Source organism: Calliphora vicina, chromosome 4, assembly GCF_958450345.1.
Source record: "Calliphora vicina chromosome 4, idCalVici1.1, whole genome shotgun sequence".
In the NCBI taxonomy this organism is placed as follows: Eukaryota; Metazoa; Arthropoda; class Insecta; order Diptera; family Calliphoridae; genus Calliphora; species Calliphora vicina.
The window spans coordinates 25,106,362-25,131,474 of NC_088783.1; the positions used below are offsets into that span (position 1 = coordinate 25,106,362).

Below are 25,113 nucleotides of genomic sequence, written 5' to 3' on the forward strand. Positions count from 1 at the left end.
ATCACTTTCTGAGTCGATTAAACGATGTCCATCCGTCTGGTTGGCTGGCGCAGCGTACAGATAGCAATTTTGATGATATTTCGATCAAATTTGGTAAATATTATTTTTTCGGCCCAAGGACCAAGCCTATTGAAACTGGCTGAAATCGGTCCATTATTTCACCTAGCCCCCATACAAATGTCCTTCCGAAATTGGACTTTATCCGTCATAAATGTTTAATTTATAAATGTATCTCCACAAGTTGCGCTCCAAATGAGTTTTATATATACAAAATTCATGTCACCAATTTTTTTTACGATCGGTCCATAATCAGTCATAGCTCCCATATAGACCCGCTTCCGAAAATCACTTTAACGTGCATAAATCGCTTAAAAATGTTGGTATACACACAAAATTCACCATAAATAACTTTCATATAGACATAAATCACACGACCTAATTTTATGGTGATCGGTCCATAATTGGTCATAGTCCCCTTATGAGGCCCACTTCCGAAAATCACTCACGGATATAAATTATTGATATTTTAAAAGAAAAATGTTTTTGCTCATTTACTTGGTGTAGGGTATTATATGGTCGGGCTTGACCGACCATACTTTCTTACTTGTTATATCCTTCACCATGAGTGGCAAGGGTATATATAAGTTTGTCATTCCGTTTGCAATTTCTACATTTTTCATTTGCGACCCCACAAAGTATATATATTCTGAATTGTTATAGATAGCGGAGTCGATATAGCCATGTCCGTCTGTCCGTCTGTGTGTTGAAATCAACTTTCCGAAGTCCCCAAATAACTTACATACACGAATGATACATCATTCGTGTATTTAAAATCGAGAAAATCGGTCCACAAATGGCTGAGATATAAGGAAAAAACCAGGACAACCTAGATTTTTGACCTATTTTTGACCCATATCTGGATTACTAAATCATTAATATAGACAATATGGATATCTAATGATAGATATTTCAAAGACCTGTGCAACGACGTATATAAGACCATAGTAAGTTGGACCTACAATGGGTCAAAATCGGAAAAAATATTTTTAACCCGAATTCTTTTTTTTTCATCCAAATTTTTTTTCACTAAATAATAAAAAAAAAAAAAATTTTTTAAATTAAAAAAAAAAAATTAAAAAATTAAAAAAATTTTAGAAAACAATTTCGAAAAAACAACTGAAAAAAAAATAAATTTTGTTTACCTAAAAATATTTAAAATTTTTATTTTAAAGTATATTTTGGTGAAGGGTATATAAAATTCGGCACTTGTTTTTGCTACAATTTGTTATTATAACTCCGAAACTACTGAGCCGATTAAAATGCAATATATAAACAGATTAAAGGTTATGTAAATTTGAACTTTTCTAAGTTTACTTCAATAATATCGAACTAACCCTTTTTGAGTTATCATAAATTATGTGGAGAAACGTCTAAAAAAAATCACAACTTTTATACTTAGGTAACCGTGATGCATCAAATCTACACTCATAAAAAAAATTGAGTAATCCGTACTTAAATCAATCCGGAGCGGTGTCAATAGTAGGGTAAGTACGGATTTTCTTAAACCGAGTACATAATACTTGATTCAAGTACGGATTCATCAATCCCAAAAATCTTAATTTTAGCTCTCCCTAAGTACGACCGAGATTGAATTAATCTTAAAATGAGCTTGATTCAAGAATTCTAAACTTGTTTTAAGCACGAATTCATACTTGATATAATCCAAAAATCGGATTGATTTAAGAATGTCCGAGATTGAATTAATCCCAAAATGAGCTTGTTTCAAGAATTCTAAACTAGATTTAAGCACGAATTCGTACTTGATATAATCCAAAAATCGGATTGATTTAAGAATGTCCGAGATTGAATTAATCGCAAAATAAGCTTGTTTCAAGAATTCTGAACTAGATTTAAGAATTCGTACTTTAAGAATTCGTACACGCAGAGAAAAAATATAATTGGGCATGGTTACTGTAACCATTTAAATAGTGTTACAAAATTGTTAACTATATTATAGTCACAGTAACCATTTAAATGATTGTGGTAACCATAATATGGTTAATTTACGATTCACATGATTGTATCAACCATATATATGGTTACAGTAAACAAATATATGTTTGTGGCAACCATATTTATGATGAATAATTTTATCATAATATGTTGTTCTCAGATTATGATAAGCCTTAAGCCGAGAGCAACATAATATGATAAGTCCTTCATCATATAAATGGTTGTCACAAACATATATTTGTTCACTGTAACCATATATATGGTTGCTACAATCATGTGAATCGTAAATTAACCATATTATGGTTACCACAATCATGTAAATGGTTACTGTGACCATAATATAGTTAAAAAACTTGTAACAATATTGAAATGGTTACAATAACCATGCCGAACTATATTTTTTCTCTGCGTGTAAAGTTAATTTCCATAAATTTTTATGAGTCTTGAAAGCAAAAAGTATTCAAAGGTGCCCCCCTCTCCCCTACAAATTACGTTTGAATATTCGCACTCTTCTATACATAATTTTGACAGATCACAATACTTGAGCAACATTGCTAATGGACTTTAATTGAATTTTGAATTCTAATTTTTTAACATACTGTTGGAACTCCCCTCTTATAAATGCGTATTTTATGAACTGTAAAATACTTTTGAAAATTAAATTGCAATATAAAACTCAAAACAAGAGTAGTATGTTTGTAGTATTGGAGCTGTATAGTATGTTGGGTCTGCACCATTGGCTGACTGGCTGGCTGGCAGATATTTTAACTGTTTGGGCCACTGATTATTTTCCAGCCAAATTGTTGTAGCTGTAGTACTGGTGATGTTGTTGTTGGAGGACGTTACATCTACAATATGCGATAATATTATTGCATTAATGATTGCCATACACTGATATATACGTTTAGATGGCTGCATGGCTGTATGTATTTGTAAAAAATGCTCATACAACTATATAATTGTTGGGTTTTTGACCGAAATACTTTAACACATACGCTAGTATGTATAGATGTAGTATATTTGCTGCTATAGCAACAATCAGGCCTTAGCAGAGAGAAAAAAAACTAAGAAAAAGCTTATAGAAGATTAAATACCATTGATAGGGAGTAAAAAGGCGGCAATCTTGTTAAAGTGTTAAATCATACACAATGAAAATTCAAAAAAAGGACCTGCTTCAAGACGGCTTTAACACTCACTTCAACAAAACTACTACGATGCAGGCACGTATGTATATTAAGCAATTACTTGTTTCTCTAAATATGTGACAGCTTTAAATATTTTGTTGCTGTTATTATTGCAGTTGCATTCACTTTTCATTTGCAACTAAACTTCAGTTTATTGGCCGAGTTAAGCTGTTCTTTGATTTCAGTTGTGTTTTGTATTTTATTCGCATTGTGCTGATGTGATGTGCTGTGCAGTGTTGGTGTTGGTGTTGCTGTGCTGAGCTGTTTGAACTCATTCACACAAAATTCCTTTTTAATGGCTTTTAAGTCTTTTGCCTGACATTTTGCCACTTATAAATGTCAAAATAAATATGTATTGATGTCTTGATTATGAACAAAATAAAAATAATAAACTTAAGATATCCACAATCAGTTAAAGTGCAATGAATGGTAAGGAAATCTGTTTAAAAGATTTATATTTTCGATATGCAAACTTTATTATTTTTCTTGTTTTTTATTATTTTTTCATTTAAGGTTTATTATGTGTGCAAGGTTATCACACGCACACTTGAATCAGTCAGTTAAGGGAGGTATGTTGGGGAGATAAGATAATACATCAGACAACCCTTGAGGTATTTTGATATGGACATGATCATGATTGCAATTATTAACAGTTTCTTCAGAGGTGTATTGTTTTTAGTTGTGATGATTGTGTGTTGAATTTCTCTAGAAATAATTGTATCCTTAGGAGGCAGTTTACATTTTGTGAATAAATATTTGTGAATTTCTTAATTTATATATGTATGAGGGATAATCGTTTAAACTGAATTCAGATGGCTGGTATTTGTTTTGGATTTCGAAATGAAAAATAACAGAGTGCCATTTTTGTTTTAAAAATCACTTCCTTACATATGTAGCATCATTGTTAGTGTTAAGAAAGAGGCAACGAGAAGCTCAACTATTCCACATAAAACCTAAAATCAAAATATCAAATATTTTTTACAAAATGTAAATTTATTTTCGACCATACATAATAACACTTGACCTTGATGTCTGATTATACCTAGATATCGTTTGTTACATTCTTAAATTACTAAGTAAGTACATCTATACACATACTTAGCCTTAAGGTAATTAACTAATACTGCATAAATAGCTATGACTAACAAACATTTAAATTTGCTAATTGACTTAATTGCCTGTTTGTTATCTGAAATGCTAAAACTACAATGCTACTACTTAGATACTTACTACAGCTACTTGTAGATATTTACTATTTATTACAGCAATATTTATTAGAGCTCTAGCTAAAATAAACATGTTACTTATTGTATGTATATTTGATATCTTAATTAAACAAAATGATAAATTGAAATTTACAAAAGAAGCTTGATGAGGGCCTAAATAAATAAATAAAAAAATAAACTGAAAGAGAGGCATTCATAAGCAACAAAAGCCAAAGAGAATTGCGATGATACAAAACGTACGGATGGATGGGTTGAATGAAATGAATGAACGGACAAACGAACGAATGAACAAATGGTTAGATAGACAAGAATCAATAGTAACAACAATAATATTGTACTATTTACAACAAATCATCATATAACATGTTGTTTGTTAGTTGTGTTTTATTTACATTGTAGTTTTTTTTTTTATTTTTTGTAATATTTTATTAATGGTGTTCACAGTTAAGTGGTTCAGTGATAGGGGTACTCGTGATTTTATTCTTAATACAACAATCTATAATAAACCCCTATAATAAGCTATCAATGCACAAGTAGATATAAGCACAGTTTTTGGTGAATCGTTATTCTTAAAGGTAATGAATAGTTTAGATTGGAATTTTTGGGAAAAAATAATGTTGGGTGTTTTTTGTTACAATTGGATACTTTGGATTCTTAAATTAATATATGTTAAATATATAGGTAATCGAATAATGGAACCCCTGCCGAAATCGACTGAAACTCGTAAAATTTAATAAAAATATCAGATATTATTTATTTAAAAAATAATTCCTAAACTATGTCTTTTTGCACATTTGACATTTACGATTTAGTAGGCTAAATTATTTTGTGACAAAATTATTTTTTAAACTTGGCTATTCCACAATGCATGTACAACTATGGACATACAAATGTATTCACTGTGTGCCATCTTAAGAATATAACTTAAAGCTTATCAATCTGCTCAGTATAATCGATCGTTCGCCAATGTAAACATAGTAATCATATTTCGAAGACATGACCCTAGAACGAATCTTGTTGAATTTGGTAATGAAAGTTGCGAAAAATATCCCTTAAGGTCATAAATTTAGAATAACAGTGAAAAAGGGAAATTAATCCTTAAAAGCACTAGTGGTCCAAATGCCCCTCAATTTTTATAATCACGAAAAACACAGTCAAATTGAGGGTCATTTTGACCACTAGTTCCTTTTTGAATCAGTTTTAAATTTTTCCATACATTGAGGGTCCATCTTAGGCAGCACCCAGTTAAACAATTCATATAAAAATAGTGTGACATTCAGTCTACTATAACACATAAAATATTCAGTGTCCAATTACATTTTAAGAAGAGAAAATAAAATGAAAATTCATCAGTACGTCAAACAAATTTAGTGAAAGATGTTTGTCTGTTACTTTTTTGCGTTTACACAACATTAATATTAACGAAAATCCTTAAAATCAGACCATTCGTTTTATGCAACATTGCAATACATTTGTTAATGTTATTGTTTTTATACCCTACACCACCATAGTGCGGAGGGTATAATGCGTTTGTGCAGACGCCCAAAAATATTAGTCTAACACCCACCTTAACGTATACCCATCGACTTAGAATCACTTTCTGAGTCGATTAAACGATGTCCATCCGTCTGGTTGGCTGGCGCAGCGTACAGATAGCAATTTTGATGATATTTCGATCAAATTTGGTAAATATTATTTTTTCGGCCCAAGGACCAAGCCTATTGAAACTGGCTGAAATCGGTCCATTATTTCACCTAGCCCCCATACAAATGTCCTTCCGAAATTGGACTTTATCCGTCATAAATGTTTAATTTATAAATGTATCTCCACAAGTTGCGCTCCAAATGAGTTTTATATATACAAAATTCATGTCACCAATTTTTTTTACGATCGGTCCATAATCAGTCATAGCTCCCATATAGACCCGCTTCCGAAAATCACTTTAACGTGCATAAATCGCTTAAAAATGTTGGTATACACACAAAATTCACCATAAATAACTTTCATATAGACATAAATCACACGACCTAATTTTATGGTGATCGGTCCATAATTGGTCATAGTCCCCTTATGAGGCCCACTTCCGAAAATCACTCACGGATATAAATTATTGATATTTTAAAAGAAAAATGTTTTTGCTCATTTACTTGGTGTAGGGTATTATATGGTCGGGCTTGACCGACCATACTTTCTTACTTGTTATATCCTTCACCATGAGTGGCAAGGGTATATATAAGTTTGTCATTCCGTTTGCAATTTCTACATTTTTCATTTGCGACCCCACAAAGTATATATATTCTGAATTGTTATAGATAGCGGAGTCGATATAGCCATGTCCGTCTGTCCGTCTGTGTGTTGAAATCAACTTTCCGAAGTCCCCAAATAACTTACATACACGAATGATACATCATTCGTGTATTTAAAATCGAGAAAATCGGTCCACAAATGGCTGAGATATAAGGAAAAAACCAGGACAACCTAGATTTTTGACCTATTTTTGACCCATATCTGGATTACTAAATCATTAATATAGACAATATGGATATCTAATGATAGATATTTCAAAGACCTGTGCAACGACGTATATAAGACCATAGTAAGTTGGACCTACAATGGGTCAAAATCGGAAAAAATATTTTTAACCCGAATTCTTTTTTTTTCATCCAAATTTTTTTTCACTAAATAATAAAAAAAAAAAAAATTTTTTAAATTAAAAAAAAAAAATTAAAAAATTAAAAAAATTTTAGAAAACAATTTCGAAAAAACAACTGAAAAAAAAATAAATTTTGTTTACCTAAAAATATTTAAAATTTTTATTTTAAAGTATATTTTGGTGAAGGGTATATAAAATTCGGCACTTGTTTTTGCTACAATTTGTTATTATAACTCCGAAACTACTGAGCCGATTAAAATGCAATATATAAACAGATTAAAGGTTATGTAAATTTGAACTTTTCTAAGTTTACTTCAATAATATCGAACTAACCCTTTTTGAGTTATCATAAATTATGTGGAGAAACGTCTAAAAAAAATCACAACTTTTATACTTAGGTAACCGTGATGCATCAAATCTACACTCATAAAAAAAATTGAGTAATCCGTACTTAAATCAATCCGGAGCGGTGTCAATAGTAGGGTAAGTACGGATTTTCTTAAACCGAGTACATAATACTTGATTCAAGTACGGATTCATCAATCCCAAAAATCTTAATTTTAGCTCTCCCTAAGTACGACCGAGATTGAATTAATCTTAAAATGAGCTTGATTCAAGAATTCTAAACTTGTTTTAAGCACGAATTCATACTTGATATAATCCAAAAATCGGATTGATTTAAGAATGTCCGAGATTGAATTAATCCCAAAATGAGCTTGTTTCAAGAATTCTAAACTAGATTTAAGCACGAATTCGTACTTGATATAATCCAAAAATCGGATTGATTTAAGAATGTCCGAGATTGAATTAATCGCAAAATAAGCTTGTTTCAAGAATTCTGAACTAGATTTAAGAATTCGTACTTTAAGAATTCGTACACGCAGAGAAAAAATATAATTGGGCATGGTTACTGTAACCATTTAAATAGTGTTACAAAATTGTTAACTATATTATAGTCACAGTAACCATTTAAATGATTGTGGTAACCATAATATGGTTAATTTACGATTCACATGATTGTATCAACCATATATATGGTTACAGTAAACAAATATATGTTTGTGGCAACCATATTTATGATGAATAATTTTATCATAATATGTTGTTCTCAGATTATGATAAGCCTTAAGCCGAGAGCAACATAATATGATAAGTCCTTCATCATATAAATGGTTGTCACAAACATATATTTGTTCACTGTAACCATATATATGGTTGCTACAATCATGTGAATCGTAAATTAACCATATTATGGTTACCACAATCATGTAAATGGTTACTGTGACCATAATATAGTTAAAAAACTTGTAACAATATTGAAATGGTTACAATAACCATGCCGAACTATATTTTTTCTCTGCGTGTAAAGTTAATTTCCATAAATTTTTATGAGTCTTGAAAGCAAAAAGTATTCAAAGGTGCCCCCCTCTCCCCTACAAATTACGTTTGAATATTCGCACTCTTCTATACATAATTTTGACAGATCACAATACTTGAGCAACATTGCTAATGGACTTTAATTGAATTTTGAATTCTAATTTTTTAACATACTGTTGGAACTCCCCTCTTATAAATGCGTATTTTATGAACTGTAAAATACTTTTGAAAATTAAATTGCAATATAAAACTCAAAACAAGAGTAGTATGTTTGTAGTATTGGAGCTGTATAGTATGTTGGGTCTGCACCATTGGCTGACTGGCTGGCTGGCAGATATTTTAACTGTTTGGGCCACTGATTATTTTCCAGCCAAATTGTTGTAGCTGTAGTACTGGTGATGTTGTTGTTGGAGGACGTTACATCTACAATATGCGATAATATTATTGCATTAATGATTGCCATACACTGATATATACGTTTAGATGGCTGCATGGCTGTATGTATTTGTAAAAAATGCTCATACAACTATATAATTGTTGGGTTTTTGACCGAAATACTTTAACACATACGCTAGTATGTATAGATGTAGTATATTTGCTGCTATAGCAACAATCAGGCCTTAGCAGAGAGAAAAAAAACTAAGAAAAAGCTTATAGAAGATTAAATACCATTGATAGGGAGTAAAAAGGCGGCAATCTTGTTAAAGTGTTAAATCATACACAATGAAAATTCAAAAAAAGGACCTGCTTCAAGACGGCTTTAACACTCACTTCAACAAAACTACTACGATGCAGGCACGTATGTATATTAAGCAATTACTTGTTTCTCTAAATATGTGACAGCTTTAAATATTTTGTTGCTGTTATTATTGCAGTTGCATTCACTTTTCATTTGCAACTAAACTTCAGTTTATTGGCCGAGTTAAGCTGTTCTTTGATTTCAGTTGTGTTTTGTATTTTATTCGCATTGTGCTGATGTGATGTGCTGTGCAGTGTTGGTGTTGGTGTTGCTGTGCTGAGCTGTTTGAACTCATTCACACAAAATTCCTTTTTAATGGCTTTTAAGTCTTTTGCCTGACATTTTGCCACTTATAAATGTCAAAATAAATATGTATTGATGTCTTGATTATGAACAAAATAAAAATAATAAACTTAAGATATCCACAATCAGTTAAAGTGCAATGAATGGTAAGGAAATCTGTTTAAAAGATTTATATTTTCGATATGCAAACTTTATTATTTTTCTTGTTTTTTATTATTTTTTCATTTAAGGTTTATTATGTGTGCAAGGTTATCACACGCACACTTGAATCAGTCAGTTAAGGGAGGTATGTTGGGGAGATAAGATAATACATCAGACAACCCTTGAGGTATTTTGATATGGACATGATCATGATTGCAATTATTAACAGTTTCTTCAGAGGTGTATTGTTTTTAGTTGTGATGATTGTGTGTTGAATTTCTCTAGAAATAATTGTATCCTTAGGAGGCAGTTTACATTTTGTGAATAAATATTTGTGAATTTCTTAATTTATATATGTATGAGGGATAATCGTTTAAACTGAATTCAGATGGCTGGTATTTGTTTTGGATTTCGAAATGAAAAATAACAGAGTGCCATTTTTGTTTTAAAAATCACTTCCTTACATATGTAGCATCATTGTTAGTGTTAAGAAAGAGGCAACGAGAAGCTCAACTATTCCACATAAAACCTAAAATCAAAATATCAAATATTTTTTACAAAATGTAAATTTATTTTCGACCATACATAATAACACTTGACCTTGATGTCTGATTATACCTAGATATCGTTTGTTACATTCTTAAATTACTAAGTAAGTACATCTATACACATACTTAGCCTTAAGGTAATTAACTAATACTGCATAAATAGCTATGACTAACAAACATTTAAATTTGCTAATTGACTTAATTGCCTGTTTGTTATCTGAAATGCTAAAACTACAATGCTACTACTTAGATACTTACTACAGCTACTTGTAGATATTTACTATTTATTACAGCAATATTTATTAGAGCTCTAGCTAAAATAAACATGTTACTTATTGTATGTATATTTGATATCTTAATTAAACAAAATGATAAATTGAAATTTACAAAAGAAGCTTGATGAGGGCCTAAATAAATAAATAAAAAAATAAACTGAAAGAGAGGCATTCATAAGCAACAAAAGCCAAAGAGAATTGCGATGATACAAAACGTACGGATGGATGGGTTGAATGAAATGAATGAACGGACAAACGAACGAATGAACAAATGGTTAGATAGACAAGAATCAATAGTAACAACAATAATATTGTACTATTTACAACAAATCATCATATAACATGTTGTTTGTTAGTTGTGTTTTATTTACATTGTAGTTTTTTTTTTTATTTTTTGTAATATTTTATTAATGGTGTTCACAGTTAAGTGGTTCAGTGATAGGGGTACTCGTGATTTTATTCTTAATACAACAATCTATAATAAACCCCTATAATAAGCTATCAATGCACAAGTAGATATAAGCACAGTTTTTGGTGAATCGTTATTCTTAAAGGTAATGAATAGTTTAGATTGGAATTTTTGGGAAAAAATAATGTTGGGTGTTTTTTGTTACAATTGGATACTTTGGATTCTTAAATTAATATATGTTAAATATATAGGTAATCGAATAATGGAACCCCTGCCGAAATCGACTGAAACTCGTAAAATTTAATAAAAATATCAGATATTATTTATTTAAAAAATAATTCCTAAACTATGTCTTTTTGCACATTTGACATTTACGATTTAGTAGGCTAAATTATTTTGTGACAAAATTATTTTTTAAACTTGGCTATTCCACAATGCATGTACAACTATGGACATACAAATGTATTCACTGTGTGCCATCTTAAGAATATAACTTAAAGCTTATCAATCTGCTCAGTATAATCGATCGTTCGCCAATGTAAACATAGTAATCATATTTCGAAGACATGACCCTAGAACGAATCTTGTTGAATTTGGTTGGTATAAATCAAGGGGTTAATTCTCGCATTCGTATACGAGCGAATATTTATTCGCAGTGCGAGTTGTTTTATTTTTGGATTTCTCTTATTCGATAGCGAATAAAATGTATAGAAAATTATAATGATTGTGCTCGATAATCAACGAGTTTTTACTCGAACACTAATAAGCGTTCGAAATTTATTACGAGTGCTAGAATTAGCTCACATACACATAACTGCCCTTTTTGAATGTGTTAATCTCTTATCACTTTTATCTTTTATGTAATCTAAAATCAGCCTGCAAATACGGTAGGGAATACTTACGAATATTTTATATGTATATAATTCTTCAAAATATGTATTATGAATATGAAATTCGTAGCAAAAATGTTTGATATAAACAAAATTCAATTCAACGGTGATAAGTCCATGATATATATTGGTATTAAGTAAAAGGAAATTCGAATCAATTAATTTCGTTATCAAAAGAAATCACAATACCATTTCCATTGCAGAAATCAAAAGCTCCCATATAAGGTCGATTCCAGAAAATCGCTCTAAAGCGCACTAACCTTTTAACCTTCGCTTTACCAAAGGTTTTTTTATGTACATGTTTACCAATACCCATCCGGGCGGTACCTTCTATACATATATCCGAAAAAAAATTTAAAAAATCTAAAAAGCCTTATAAAAAGTTTCAAATATTTTTATTAAATTATATAGAACTCTAAAATTTGTTCAGTGAGTCTAAATATTTTTTAAATCGAAACAATATTTAAAAAAAGTTATTAAACTAATAAAAACCGAAAGGTCACCCGGGTGGGTATTGGTAAAGCGAATGTTAAGCATGTTAGTATAAACATGAAATTGTCACCAAATTATGTTTTAATAAACTTTTCACTCATGTACTATTTGATTTGTTTTTTTATTAAGTTACCTTTGAAAAGTATGTCAGTTATTATATTTAATGTCAATTATGTTCATTTGTTGTTAATCTGGATAAAATGAGTGACGAGAAAAAAGTTATCACTAAAATTACTAAATATTTTCAACAAAACCCAACATTGTCCTACAAAAAGTATATGCCGTCAAACTGTTTTCAATGTTATTAAATAGTATGGAAATAACTTATCCGTTGATAGAGAACCTGGTTAAGGTACAAAGAATGGTTAATAGGTTGTTTCTAAAGCCAATAAATAGAAAGCATTTTCAAAAGAGATCCCAATACATCCGCTAGGAAAGCTGGAAGGTTAGCTCAGTGTTCGGACTATTTGGTATGATAAGTTAAAGCTAATGAAGGTTTAAAACCAAGGCTCAAAAGTTCCTGACAGGAACTCTGCTAAAAATTTAGAGGCCATAGAAAAGTTTAGGACCCAAATGCAGAAAATATTCTCAAAAAGTTCTTGGTATGGCAAGTAATATGCAGTTGCGGCAAGAAAAGTTTACAAAAAAATGATGCTTCCATTCATAAGACTTTTTAATATGTCCACTTATTTTTGGCATCTTGTCACTATGGTAAGCAAGGTCTTGAGTGGTACAAGAACAATAATGTGGTATTTGTACCAAGAGAGGCAAATCCTCCAAACTGCCAGGAGCTAATGCCAGTAATGAGATATTGGGCTCTTGTTAAAAGAGAATTGAAGAGCACAAAAAAGGTGTTCAAAAGCGTGGTAGATTTTAAACGGAGATTGACTACCTGTTCGAACAAAGAAAACTCTACAAAAACCATATTTTTTAAAAAAAAAAAAAACAAACACAAACTGCGAAACGTTTTGCTTGTCTGCTTGTCTGCAGTTACACCCAGAGTCTCTGGCAAGAATCGAACCCGCAACCCTCAGATTAATAGTTCAGCACACTATTGACTGGTCTACCGGAAAGGTGTCTGGAAAAGGTTTATAAAGAACTATAAAAATAATATTTTTTGTAAGTGGTAATAATAATTTCATTCAAAAAAAAAAAAATCGAAACTGTAAGTTCACTGGTTTATTTTTTATTAACATTTATGTATGTTAAGATTTTTTGCGATTTCACTCCCTAAACAAAATTCATTTCTCCAAAATATGCTCGACTATACTTTATTACACTCTCTTCCGGCAACTTTTATCCACTTCCCTATAATAAGTTGCAAACAGCCTGCTAAGTAACCAATTTAGTTTGATTTATTTCTTATCTCATAAAGGAAAAAATGAAGATTATTATCTCACCAATTATTAGAGAAAGGGTTGGGAAAAGTTCACTTATACTTAAATCAAATTGCAGACCCACACTTATTTGATGAGTTAATCAGCATTTTCGTTTCCGTCAAAGTATTTTTGTCCCGGTAGCCAGTACTGAAATACATATATGCTGGTATCTAGGAAGCATTTTTTTGTGACGACTACTGACTACACCTGACCTTATATTATTTACCTGACTATCGGTGCATTATCATAGTATTTGGTATGTATGTACTACGGTATTCATTCGACTAATGATCGTTCGAGTAATCGAATAATTATTCGAACAATTTAAAAATGGCCATTTTCGAATCACGAATAATCCGAACAATTTTATGTAGAATAATCGAATAAAACCAATAAATGTTCATATGTATTTTAATTTATTAAATAGCTTAAAATTTTTCATAATTTCAAATTTAAAAAAGTAATAATGACTCACAAAAATTGTATTGTTTCTGAAATTCGACAAATAACTAAAGACAAAGGGACTTTTGATCACTGTAGGCGAATGTTCCGATAGCTCCTTCTATAAATATATAAATATTACTGCAATAAGTTACAATTCTAAAAACAAATCTTTCAAAATTTTTAACTTAGGACTTGAACCAATGAAAATAAATGGTACGGAATAAAATATTTGTTATTTAGCTGGCGAAATATTAGAAGAATCGCAATTAATAATCAAAATATTAACTTAGATTAAAGTGGAGTTGAATGTGATGGAGAATGTGATTTTGAAACGGTCGTCGAAAGTGATATTAAGGATGACATTTATAATGATTACATTGAAATAGATGAAGGCCATGATCTTAAAATATATGTATATAAGTGATGTTATTAACCGCGTACGTAAGTGTTGCAAAATATTTAATAAATCGAATGATAAACATAAATATTGCAAACTAAAGTTTTGTTGCAAGAGTTCGTCATATACATGATTTTGAACATCTTTGATTGACTTCAAGTTAGCCACGTTCACTGACAATGATATCAAACTTTGGACAGATTCCCTTTATTATGTAATTCCCCAAGACCACTTTATTAAGCAAAGATTCGGCAACGTTGATAGAGCTTGATGTATAATACAATTTTTTATAAATAATTTAGAAATAGTGAATAATTAATTTACTAAAGAATTAGTTACTCAATTTAAACCCCGAATTAATGAACGACATAAAAAAGTTCTTAATACGTTTATATTGTATTTGAATTCAGGATCATGTCCAACTAGCTCAAATTTTTTAAAGCATAGCTCCAAAACGGAAACTAAAGGGTTTACAAGTCAATTGTTTTGTAGATTGTTCGGGAGTTAATCTGATCAGAATATTTTTGTTGAAAATTTAATGATGGACTTTGTTTTCGAATGTTTTTTAACATTATCAATACTTGAATTTTTAACTTTAACGTTATTTTTTGTTTTTCTTTAACAATAAAATATTAAAAAACCAACAACAAAACTTCATTCTTTACTTTTTTAAAAAAATTTAAATTATTCGAATAATTCGATTAATTTTAAACGTGTGATCGAATTATTCGAACAAGTTAAAATTATTCGTTTTATTCGAACACGAGAAAAATCGAATAATTCGAATACCCTAGTATGCACCCAAACTCTATCTTCCCGACTCAGCATTAGGCTTTTATTTATCTTCAAACCACTTATCTGTTTAGGTGTTCCATATGTACAAGACCTATTTGCAGTTGTTTTTAGTATTGTAAATTTTGAAGTGAAGTATTTATTAGTTTTATATACTTTAATGTTTGGTTCTTTCCAAATGTGGTTCTACAATTCGGATTAAAAATATTTAGAACGCATACAAAACATATAACATGGTATTCGAGAAGAGTTTAGTATGTATTCCACAACGATTAAATATTAACTAATTTTCGCTGCTCAACATATCGATGGCTTAATATAGAAAGGTCGTATCTCGTTTTTTTCAAAATCAGGTTTTTTACATATTAAAAAATTAAGTTTCCTATGTTGACGAATAATAGATTTACAGTGATTATAAAAAAGCTCTAACTCATTTAAAAAATCGTTTGAAAGAAAAACCCCTAACTCATTTAAAGTGATGCATTCCACTTTAAATGAGTTAGGGGTTTTTCTTTTGGATTATATTAAAACAAACAACTCTTCTAAAAATATTTTTTGATATATTACAAATTTTTAGTTGTTTTTTTTCAATTTCACTTTCTGATATTATTGAGTTCTTTCCTTGTCCTGTAAAGTAACTAAAAGTTGAGATACGACCTTCTATATTAAGCCATCGATATGTATATTGGTGATCATCAACCATAATTCGTAATTATTTCCCCCTAAAATATGATACAAACTAAATAAAATCATTGTAAATTAATTTTAGGGTAAACAAATGTTAGTGCATCCTATATGTCCCAATCTGTGAAATGTTCTTAGGCGGAAGTAAAGCTGCTCATTGATATTTAAGCACTACTGTTAGTTAGGCAAGCGAATGAAACCATGGCTGAAATACACCGACTGCTCTACGCTTTACCAACTAACAGAGAATCTCGAATGCAATGTTCCGTGTAAGTGAGCATCGCTTTACAACAACTGCAATAAGAACAACAACAGCGGTAATAGAATTATAACAATTTAAAATGATTTCAATGAATGAATAGATTTTTTTTATATTAAAACAGCGTATAACAAAATTAGACTGAATGCATGTTTGGCATTCATTACGCAGTTTGTGATTTAAAAAAAAAGTTGAAAAAAACGATTCTAACGTCATACTAAAATATTGCGCCACTTAACATTACATCTGCCGCGGCAACTGCAGTGTAGGTTGTTGGTTGCTCTGCTAAATCCGAATCATGCCACAGCTAGAGAGTGAGAGAATGGAATAAATGAAATGAAAATGGGTGGGTTACCATGGCATCTATGACAGACTGCTCAACAGATTGAAAACGTTATTTCAAATATTGTACATTTGCTGTACTTCAATTTAAACAAACAAGTGTTTAACGGTCAGATTCGTTGGTGGTTGAGTGCACGCTACACATTCACGAACATAAATATTTTGCTATTTATTACAAATTTATACAATTTTTTCTGATGACGAATTACACAAAACATATTCGTCAAACGTACATAAACAAACCCAAAAAGCCGGTAAAACATTTCAAAAGAAAACTTGAACGAGTTCAGTTCATTCATCAGGTTTTGTGAACAAAAAAAAAGTTAAAATGTTTTTCTGTTGTTACAATAATAAAAATAAAAATTGTATTCTCATTTTGTTTAGTACAAGTATTTGCTAAAAATGTGTCAATATATTTAACAAAGAACAAGTGTTAATTTATAAAAATTAAAAAGAAAAAAGTTTTAAAAATAAATATAAAGTTTTGTTGTTTTAAGACAAGCTTTTCAAAAATACAACTACTAAAAGCGCTTGTTTCTCCAGTACCGAATGTTTCAACTCATGACGTTACTCTAGTTTAAGCTCATGTTTGCTACTCAAAGCATGTCGAAGAAATTCTCCATACTGCTGGCAGTTTCTATTACCATTCTCTTGCTGTTGGTAGTTGTGGTAATCGTAGTCACCGGGGGGAGTTCATGTGCCGCTATAAGAAATTGCGATTCATTTAAGCCCATCTGTGCCACAAATAAATATGAACATCAATTCTTTTATAGCCAGTGTGATATGGTACGAGAAAATTGCATGACCGGAACAAGTAAGTGCTTGTAAAATCTAATGAATAGTGATTTTATTTTCTACCAGTATAGTGTTCTTGCTGTTTATTTTTTATTTTATTTCTCTTTCTTCTGAGATTTAATCACATAATAATGTGAATTATTAGGTGCTTAAATGAAATTTGCTTTAAGTACTTGGAAAAAAAAAAATAATAATAAAAGAAAAAATGTGTTAAATTTGAAATGTTCTAAAAAATACTAATGGTTTAAAAAGTATTAGCTTAATTAAAAACAAGTAAAAAATAAATAAAACACGTCATATTAAGAAAAAATATTTAATATAATTGCGTATTAAGCAAATAATTGTAAAGATGTTTAAATATCTATATACTATAATGAATCATTCGAGTTTATATTAAATGCCAATAATTAAACATTCATTTTATTTAAGCACGTACTAATTTTTATTAATAAAATATTGTCGTACCAGGTCGATCATAAATTACCCTACACCGTGTATAGATATTAGGGTATTCAATTAATCGGGTTTCTGGTTTAATCGGTTAAGCGAGCAAATAATTAATCGGGGTTTAGATTTTTTCGGTTAATAATCGGTTAATTTAAAATTATTTTATTTTTTATTTATATTTATAATCAAAGCCCTTATGGGCCAAATGATTAAAGAAATCTCTTATACGGAAGAATTATTATTAATTATTCGATTAACCGAATAATATCTATTTTAATATTAAATTGAAAATGCAACTACGAATTTTGTGTACAAAAACATAACAATTCAAAAACATAACAATAGTGATATCTTCTGAAATAATCTTTTATAAAATGAATATAATTTAATTTTTTTTCCTTTTTAACGATTATTATAACCCTCACCTTCGTGAAAAGGGTATATATAAGTTTGTCATACTGTTTGTAATTTCCACAATATAATTTTCCGACCCTATAAAGTATATTCTTTTTCACAAAAAATTAAAAAACAAAGATTTTTTTTAAAATTTAAAAAAAAATAAAAAATTTAAAAGAACAATTCGAACATTTTTTTTTCCAAAAAATTAAAAAAAAAAACTTTGAAAAAAATATCTAAAATTTGTATTTTGAAGTATTATTTGGTGAAAGGTATATACGATTCGGCACAGCCGAATATAGCTCTCTTTCTTGCTTTCTTTAGATTTAATAAAACTTGACTTGGGAAAAACTCTTTCGCTGATTGTAGATGTTGGAGAAATCGAAAGCATGATGAAGAATATTCAATATCTCAGTTTTTTTAGTTTTTTCTAAACATATCATTGGTGTCCTTTTTGTATTGTTTTAGATATTGAATACTTTTGATAGTTTCGTTATGTTCTGTACATGTAAATGCAAACAAAGTTTTGGATGTTCGAAAAAATATATAATTTTAATTTGAAATTTGTAATTGAATTGGAAAAATAAATACAAAAAAAATATGTTAAAGTGCAAAAAAAAGGAATTTCGGTTAATCGGTTAATCGTAACAAATTAATCGGTTTATTTGTTATTTGAAAATCGGCAATTTTAAATTATTCGACCAATTAACCGTCCAAAATTAATCGGTTAACCGATTAACGGTTAATCGATTGAATATCCTAATAGATATACATTGTGAACTTCAATGCTTAAAAATTACATGTGGCTTTGCGATAAAACAATAAACCTGAACAAGTTCTGCCGTTTTCGATTTTTCATTATTTTTTAAAACAACAAAATTTGCTATTTTCACGTAAAAAATATATTTTTTTCTTCAATTTGTTATTATAACTCCGAAACTACTGAGCCGATTGAAACGCAATAAATACTTGATATTTTGTACGTAGCATGGGAAAAATGTTTTCAAAATTCAATCAAAAGAAGAACAGTAACTGCTCAATTGTATGTATAACAAACAAAAAAGTAAAATTTTTAATTGTGAATAAATTCGAAAAGAATCAATCGATTTTATGATCGATATCTTGCTATTTTCAATTAAAAATATGTTTTTTGCTTAAATTTGTTATTATAACTCCGAAACTACTGAGTCGATTATAACTCAATATATAAACAGATTAAAGGTTATGCAAATTTAAATTTTTCTAAGTTTACTTCAATAATATTGGACTAAACTTTTTTGAGTTATCATTAATTATGTGGAGAAACATCTAAAAAAATTCCGAATTTTAGAAAAAAAAATTAAAAAAACTTCTTCATAAAATATAAAATTTGGACAAGATTTGTACTACTGAAACCATAATACATCAAAATTGTGATGTGGAAACAAGTGTATACGATTTAGGAATAAGAGATTATGCAATGTCCAAAAAACAAAAGAGACTTCCTCATTTTCACTTTTTTAAGAATTTGCGCATAAAGTTTATATTTTTACCGGGGCTGCTACAAGAATAATATGAAAGATTTGGAATATATCATAACTTTTTAGTTTTATAAAAAAAAAACTTAACAACATTTGGAAATCAAGTCGTCAGTATATTTGAGATTAATTATAAGAGAAAAATTACATACGCTATTTTTGGGTTTTAACTATATATTAAAATAGTTGTCTGTGGTGACGCAATCCGTCCCTAAGTGAAGTTTCATGTCATACAGAAAAGCCATTTAGAAATGGATGATTTTGTTCATAGCTCCCAGGAGCGGAAGTTAATCGGCTAATAAACAATACGCATGTTAAAAAAATTCATATAAAATATAAAAATAGGAAAAAATACAATTAATATGTGTTCAGATTACAACAGAAAACGAAGGTGCATTACATGTTATAACAATTCCATGTGGTTTTTGCATTGGCTGTTCCATAGTACGAATAAATCAACGATTTTTCTGTTTGACTAATTGAAATTATGTTCAAAGGAATTATTATTATCTTTATGTGAAATATGTATTTTAGTTTTTAAACCCTCCACCACCAACAGTCATTCATTATATCTCCAACTATGTAACCTAAATTACGAAGCACATTTTTTGAAATTTCTCCCAATTATTTATATTATTATTTTTTAATATTTTTCATGATAATTTATTTTAAAATCTAATTTTTCTTTTCAGATTGGAAACGTGATCATTTTTCACATTGCAATGTTAATAGCTAAATTATACTAAATGCTACAACAAATTATTTTTCTATTACTATTATTTTTAAACTACCTATTTACATATAAATATATGTAGATTGGAACTACATATAAACATATGTATGGATGTTAAATATAAAGTTTTAATTTAAATTAGTTTTAAATATACTACCAAACAAATGCCTTTATTATTAATATGCCAAAAACCAAAGTCAATTGTGTTCTAAATAAACTAAAATATAATTTTAATAATAATTATTTTTATAAACTTAACTAAATATTTGTTTGTATTTGAGCAAAAAAGAACATTAAAAAACAACTGCATTGTAAGCAGCCGGAGTAAGTAGTGGGTGGATGGATTTAGTGAACATAATTATAAATTTATTAAAATATATATTTTTTTTTAATTTTTTTAAAACAGAAATTGTTTATTTATGAATGGAGTACTTTTTACAACGGAAGTTCTTTAATTTGAAAATATTGTATACAATTTTATGTTCATTTCCGCTTTTAACATAAAATACACACAAACTATAAACTAAATATATACTTTAAAGATTAACATGCGCTATGCTGTACGTACTTTATTAATGTGTGCTATTTAAGCAGTTGCAACATTTATATCTGTGTTTTATATTAAAAAAAAATACTATCAAATTCTCCCCATTTTTATATATTTTTCTGTGTTTTTTTATTTTTCTGTATTCCATAACTTTTTCCTCAATAATTACAGCATTTTGTGGAATGGTTTTATGCATTCATTCGTTATTCATCATCATTGTCATCATCATAATTCTGTGATGGCATTTTTTCGAGTTTTTATTAATAATATGCGTTAAATAATGGAATATGTATAAGCGCACAGCAACAAAAAAAGTGTATCTGTTGTTTAAATATTTATTTACTTTTTTCCATGTTTACCAATACTTAACAGCTTATTAAAAAAAATATATAATAATAATGATAGTACATAGTAAAAAAAAAATATGTTTTAAATAAAAAACAAACTACATACTTATTTGAAATGCAACAATATTATTGTCAAATAAACGCTGGGCACAATGAAAGTAAATATTGGGTCATTCATTGATTTGCATTCAATAAAAAATGAACATAAGTATTTGAAATAATTGTACCCATGTGGATGGTAACATGGATTTAAGATGTGCTTTGTTGTGTTTATGATAAAATCGAATTCGGTTATGTTAAGAACGATTTCTCCAGAGGAGGTCTTCAAACAGTGCTATCCGATGCAAGCTCGTTCATTAGCTAATATTTTCCGGATTCCATCGCCATTGCAAATTGTTCTGTACTTTTTAAAGTGCAGTAACATCTTGTTAAATATTGTGAGATCCTCAATTTGCTTAACGATCGCCAGTATGACTTTCGTAGGTGGCGCTCTTCGGGAACCTTGACATCGTTAATATCCCAGCAGTTCAGGGAGATTGTCCCGAACCTAAAAAAAACTCGGCTTATTTTTTATATGTATATAACAATAAAAGGAAATGATAATACAACCAGCAAAATATTTTTTTAGTGAGTAAAATTAGTTATTCCTAAAGTGAAATAAAAATAAAACATTTAAATATATATTATTGTCATTGTAATTATTTATATGACAGCGACAACCAAAATATGTTTAAGTTACCATTCACATGATTTTAGCAAGCATATATGTGATTTAAGCATTAAAGTATATGTTTTTTGGCAACCATTTTTATGATAAAGTATTATGCAACTTTGTATTGTTCTCGGATTAAGCAGCATTCATACATATAAATGCTACAGTCATGTGAATTATTACTATTGTTATAGCAATCATTTTAATAATTACAGTGACCATAATATTGCTAAAAAAAAGTTGGAGTCAGCCAAGTGATCAGTCATGAAAATATGAAAATTATTGTCTATAAGGGATACGAGAAATTGTTGAACTGCTGGGTTTCATAACTTAACTTGATTGCTAAATGAATGCTCAAGCGCTGCCCAAATCTTACTAATGACTGCTTTTGACATTGTGAAGTTATTCAACAGAGTCTGGGAGGATGAGCTTTCATTAAAATTTTTTGGTTTTAGTGTCGATGTACGGATTGTTGCAGTTGGGATCTCAACAAAAGAGTTTAAACTTGAACTCTGATACAGCAGGCACAGCTCTTTCATTTGCTCACAGTGCAAATTTCCAATTTTGCATTGTAATTCCCAGCAGACCATTTCATAAGCAAAATGTAACTAAATTGTAGAATGAGCTTATCTTAACAGACAAATTTAACAATTTAACAAATATGATTGCAAATGACTTTTGCGCGCAACAGTTTTGTAAGTGTTGTTGAGAATGATGCCCCGTTATATGACGCGTGCGTGCATTTAGTATTATTTGATGAAGTTTTTAGTCTTAGTGTTTTGCTCAAAGGGTGAAGTGTTTCAAAAAGTTTAAAACTTTTAAAAAAGTAATTATTAAAATAATAAAACTTCATAAATAATTTATAAATAAATTTCTGAAAAATTATGTACAAATGAAAAACGAGTACAAATATTATTTGGTTATATTCCCAAGCTTACAAAAATATTACGAATGTACTCACAGAAAAATCTATTTCATAAACCATTTCAATTCAAATATTTGTCACATATTGAACTGGTTTCAATTATTTCATAATCAAACCCAGTATTCATTTGCTCAAAAACAAAATTTCTTGATATTTTCTATTGAATTTTGAGTTTTGAATTTGATTATTTTGACAATTGAATTTACAATTTTCGTTATTGGTTGAATTTCAAATACAAAAATTATTGAATTGATAATTTTCGTAATTGAAACACAAAAAATAACGAAAATTGTAAATTCAATTGTCAAAATAATCAAATTCAAAACTCAAAATTCAATAGAAAATATCAAGAAATTTTGTTTTTGAGCAAATGAATATTTACTTGATTTAATTATGAGTAATTGAAACCTGTTCAATATGTGACAAATATTTGAATTGAAACGGTTTAAGAAATAGTTTTTTCTGTGCTACAGACAAGTAATATTATCGCAAGGGTTCAGTTTTCATTATTAAATAATTTTTAATAAGGCTTTTACAATAGTAACTACACTTTTCTAAGCTTAAAGCTTATGTTGGTAAGCTTGTTACAAGTTATTTCTAAATAGTTTTGGTTTATTAGGTTGTAAATCTAAGTCCTTAAGGTAAATTTTTAGCAAATTTCATTAAAATGGGCACAAAAATATATAATATTTCGCTACCATTCATTTTAAAATGTCAAATATTGCTAAATTTTATTTTTGACCTTCACGATTTAAGTAGTACTGTAAAACTTTCAGATCACATAATTATCTAACTTATAAGATTCTGTATAGGTTTTACTTAAAATTCATAAATGTAAGGAAATTGGTACCATTCGCCAAAATGTAACAAAAAAATTAGTTTTTCCCGAAAATCGCAAAATTTAAATAGCAGGTACGGAAAAAATTTAGGAGTATAACTTTTTCATATTTTTATTCCATATTATAATCTAAATATATCCCAATGTGATTATCAAAAATTAGTTTAAGAAAATTTAAAAAAAATGCCGTTAAAAAAATTAAATTTTGTTGGCCATACCTGCGAATAGGTTAACGATATCGTGCAAGGACAGAAACTCATACACAAGTAAATACGGATATATTTTAAGTAAAAATAAGCTTTTATTTTAAAATTTCTCAAAATATGTTAATTTTGTTTCTACACAGAAAAAAACTATATTTCAATTCAAACATTTTTCACATATTTAACTGGTTTCAATTATTTCATAACTGAATCAAGTATTCATGTACTCAAAATCAAAATTTTCTGATATTTTCTATTGAATTTTGAGTTTTGAATTTGATAATTTTTACAATTGAATATACAATTTTCGATATTGGTTGAAATTTAAACACAAAAATTATTGAATAGATAATTTTTGTATTTAAAGTTCAACCAATAAAAAAATGTTGATTTTGAACACATGAATACTTGATTCAATTATGAAATAATTGAAACCAGTTCAATAAGTGACAAATATTTGAATTGAAACGGTTTAAGAAATAGTTTTTTCTGTGTACATTTCTTGTTCTAGTGGCCTGAGGAATTTTTAATAACTTTAACATTTTTTAACCAATTTTAGGGCCATTATTACAACTTGCCGTTATAGTTAAAGTTACCTTTAAGAGTACCTTTTTCTATTGCTTAAAGTTACCTTTAACTATAACGGCAAGTTGTAATAATGGCCCGAAGTCATTTATTTCGACAATTACATACATATTTTGATTCTTCTACATTCAACTGCAAAAGTAATTATTTAGTAGCAAAATTTTTACATAAACTGAAAAATTTGCATTTTTTCCGAATTTTAGCGATAATACAGTTTGTGGGTCATTTTGACCCATAGTAATTTTCATTAATATAAATTAATTTAGAGTTTAGGGAGTTTCAAAAATTTATTTGATATAAATAGTAAAATTTTTCACATATCTCACCGGACGATGCGCGTCCCGAAATCGTTGTCCTATTTGGCTAAAATTTTCAGCACTTTACTTTTAGACCTAGTGCCACAATATTCAGGCCGGCACCCTTCAAAATTCGAATAACAATTTTTTCCAAACAACTGATTTGTCACTCTAATATACATACAACATAATTCTATTTGAACTTGAACTCACTTTAGATCCACT

At 28.9% G+C, this 25,113-nt stretch overlaps 1 protein-coding gene across 1 annotated transcript; it reads left to right on the forward strand.

Annotated features, from left to right (window-relative positions):
* Positions 1-17,068: 17,068 nt before the first annotated feature.
* On the forward strand, positions 17,069-20,698 carry LOC135957709 (uncharacterized). Its single transcript, XM_065508503.1, has 2 exons — positions 17,069-17,361; positions 20,395-20,698. Exons 1-2 carry the CDS (start codon positions 17,133-17,135, stop codon positions 20,436-20,438), a joined length of 273 nt encoding a protein of 90 aa, XP_065364575.1. The 5' UTR covers positions 17,069-17,132; the 3' UTR covers positions 20,439-20,698.
* The last annotated feature ends 4,415 nt before the right edge of the window (positions 20,699-25,113 follow it).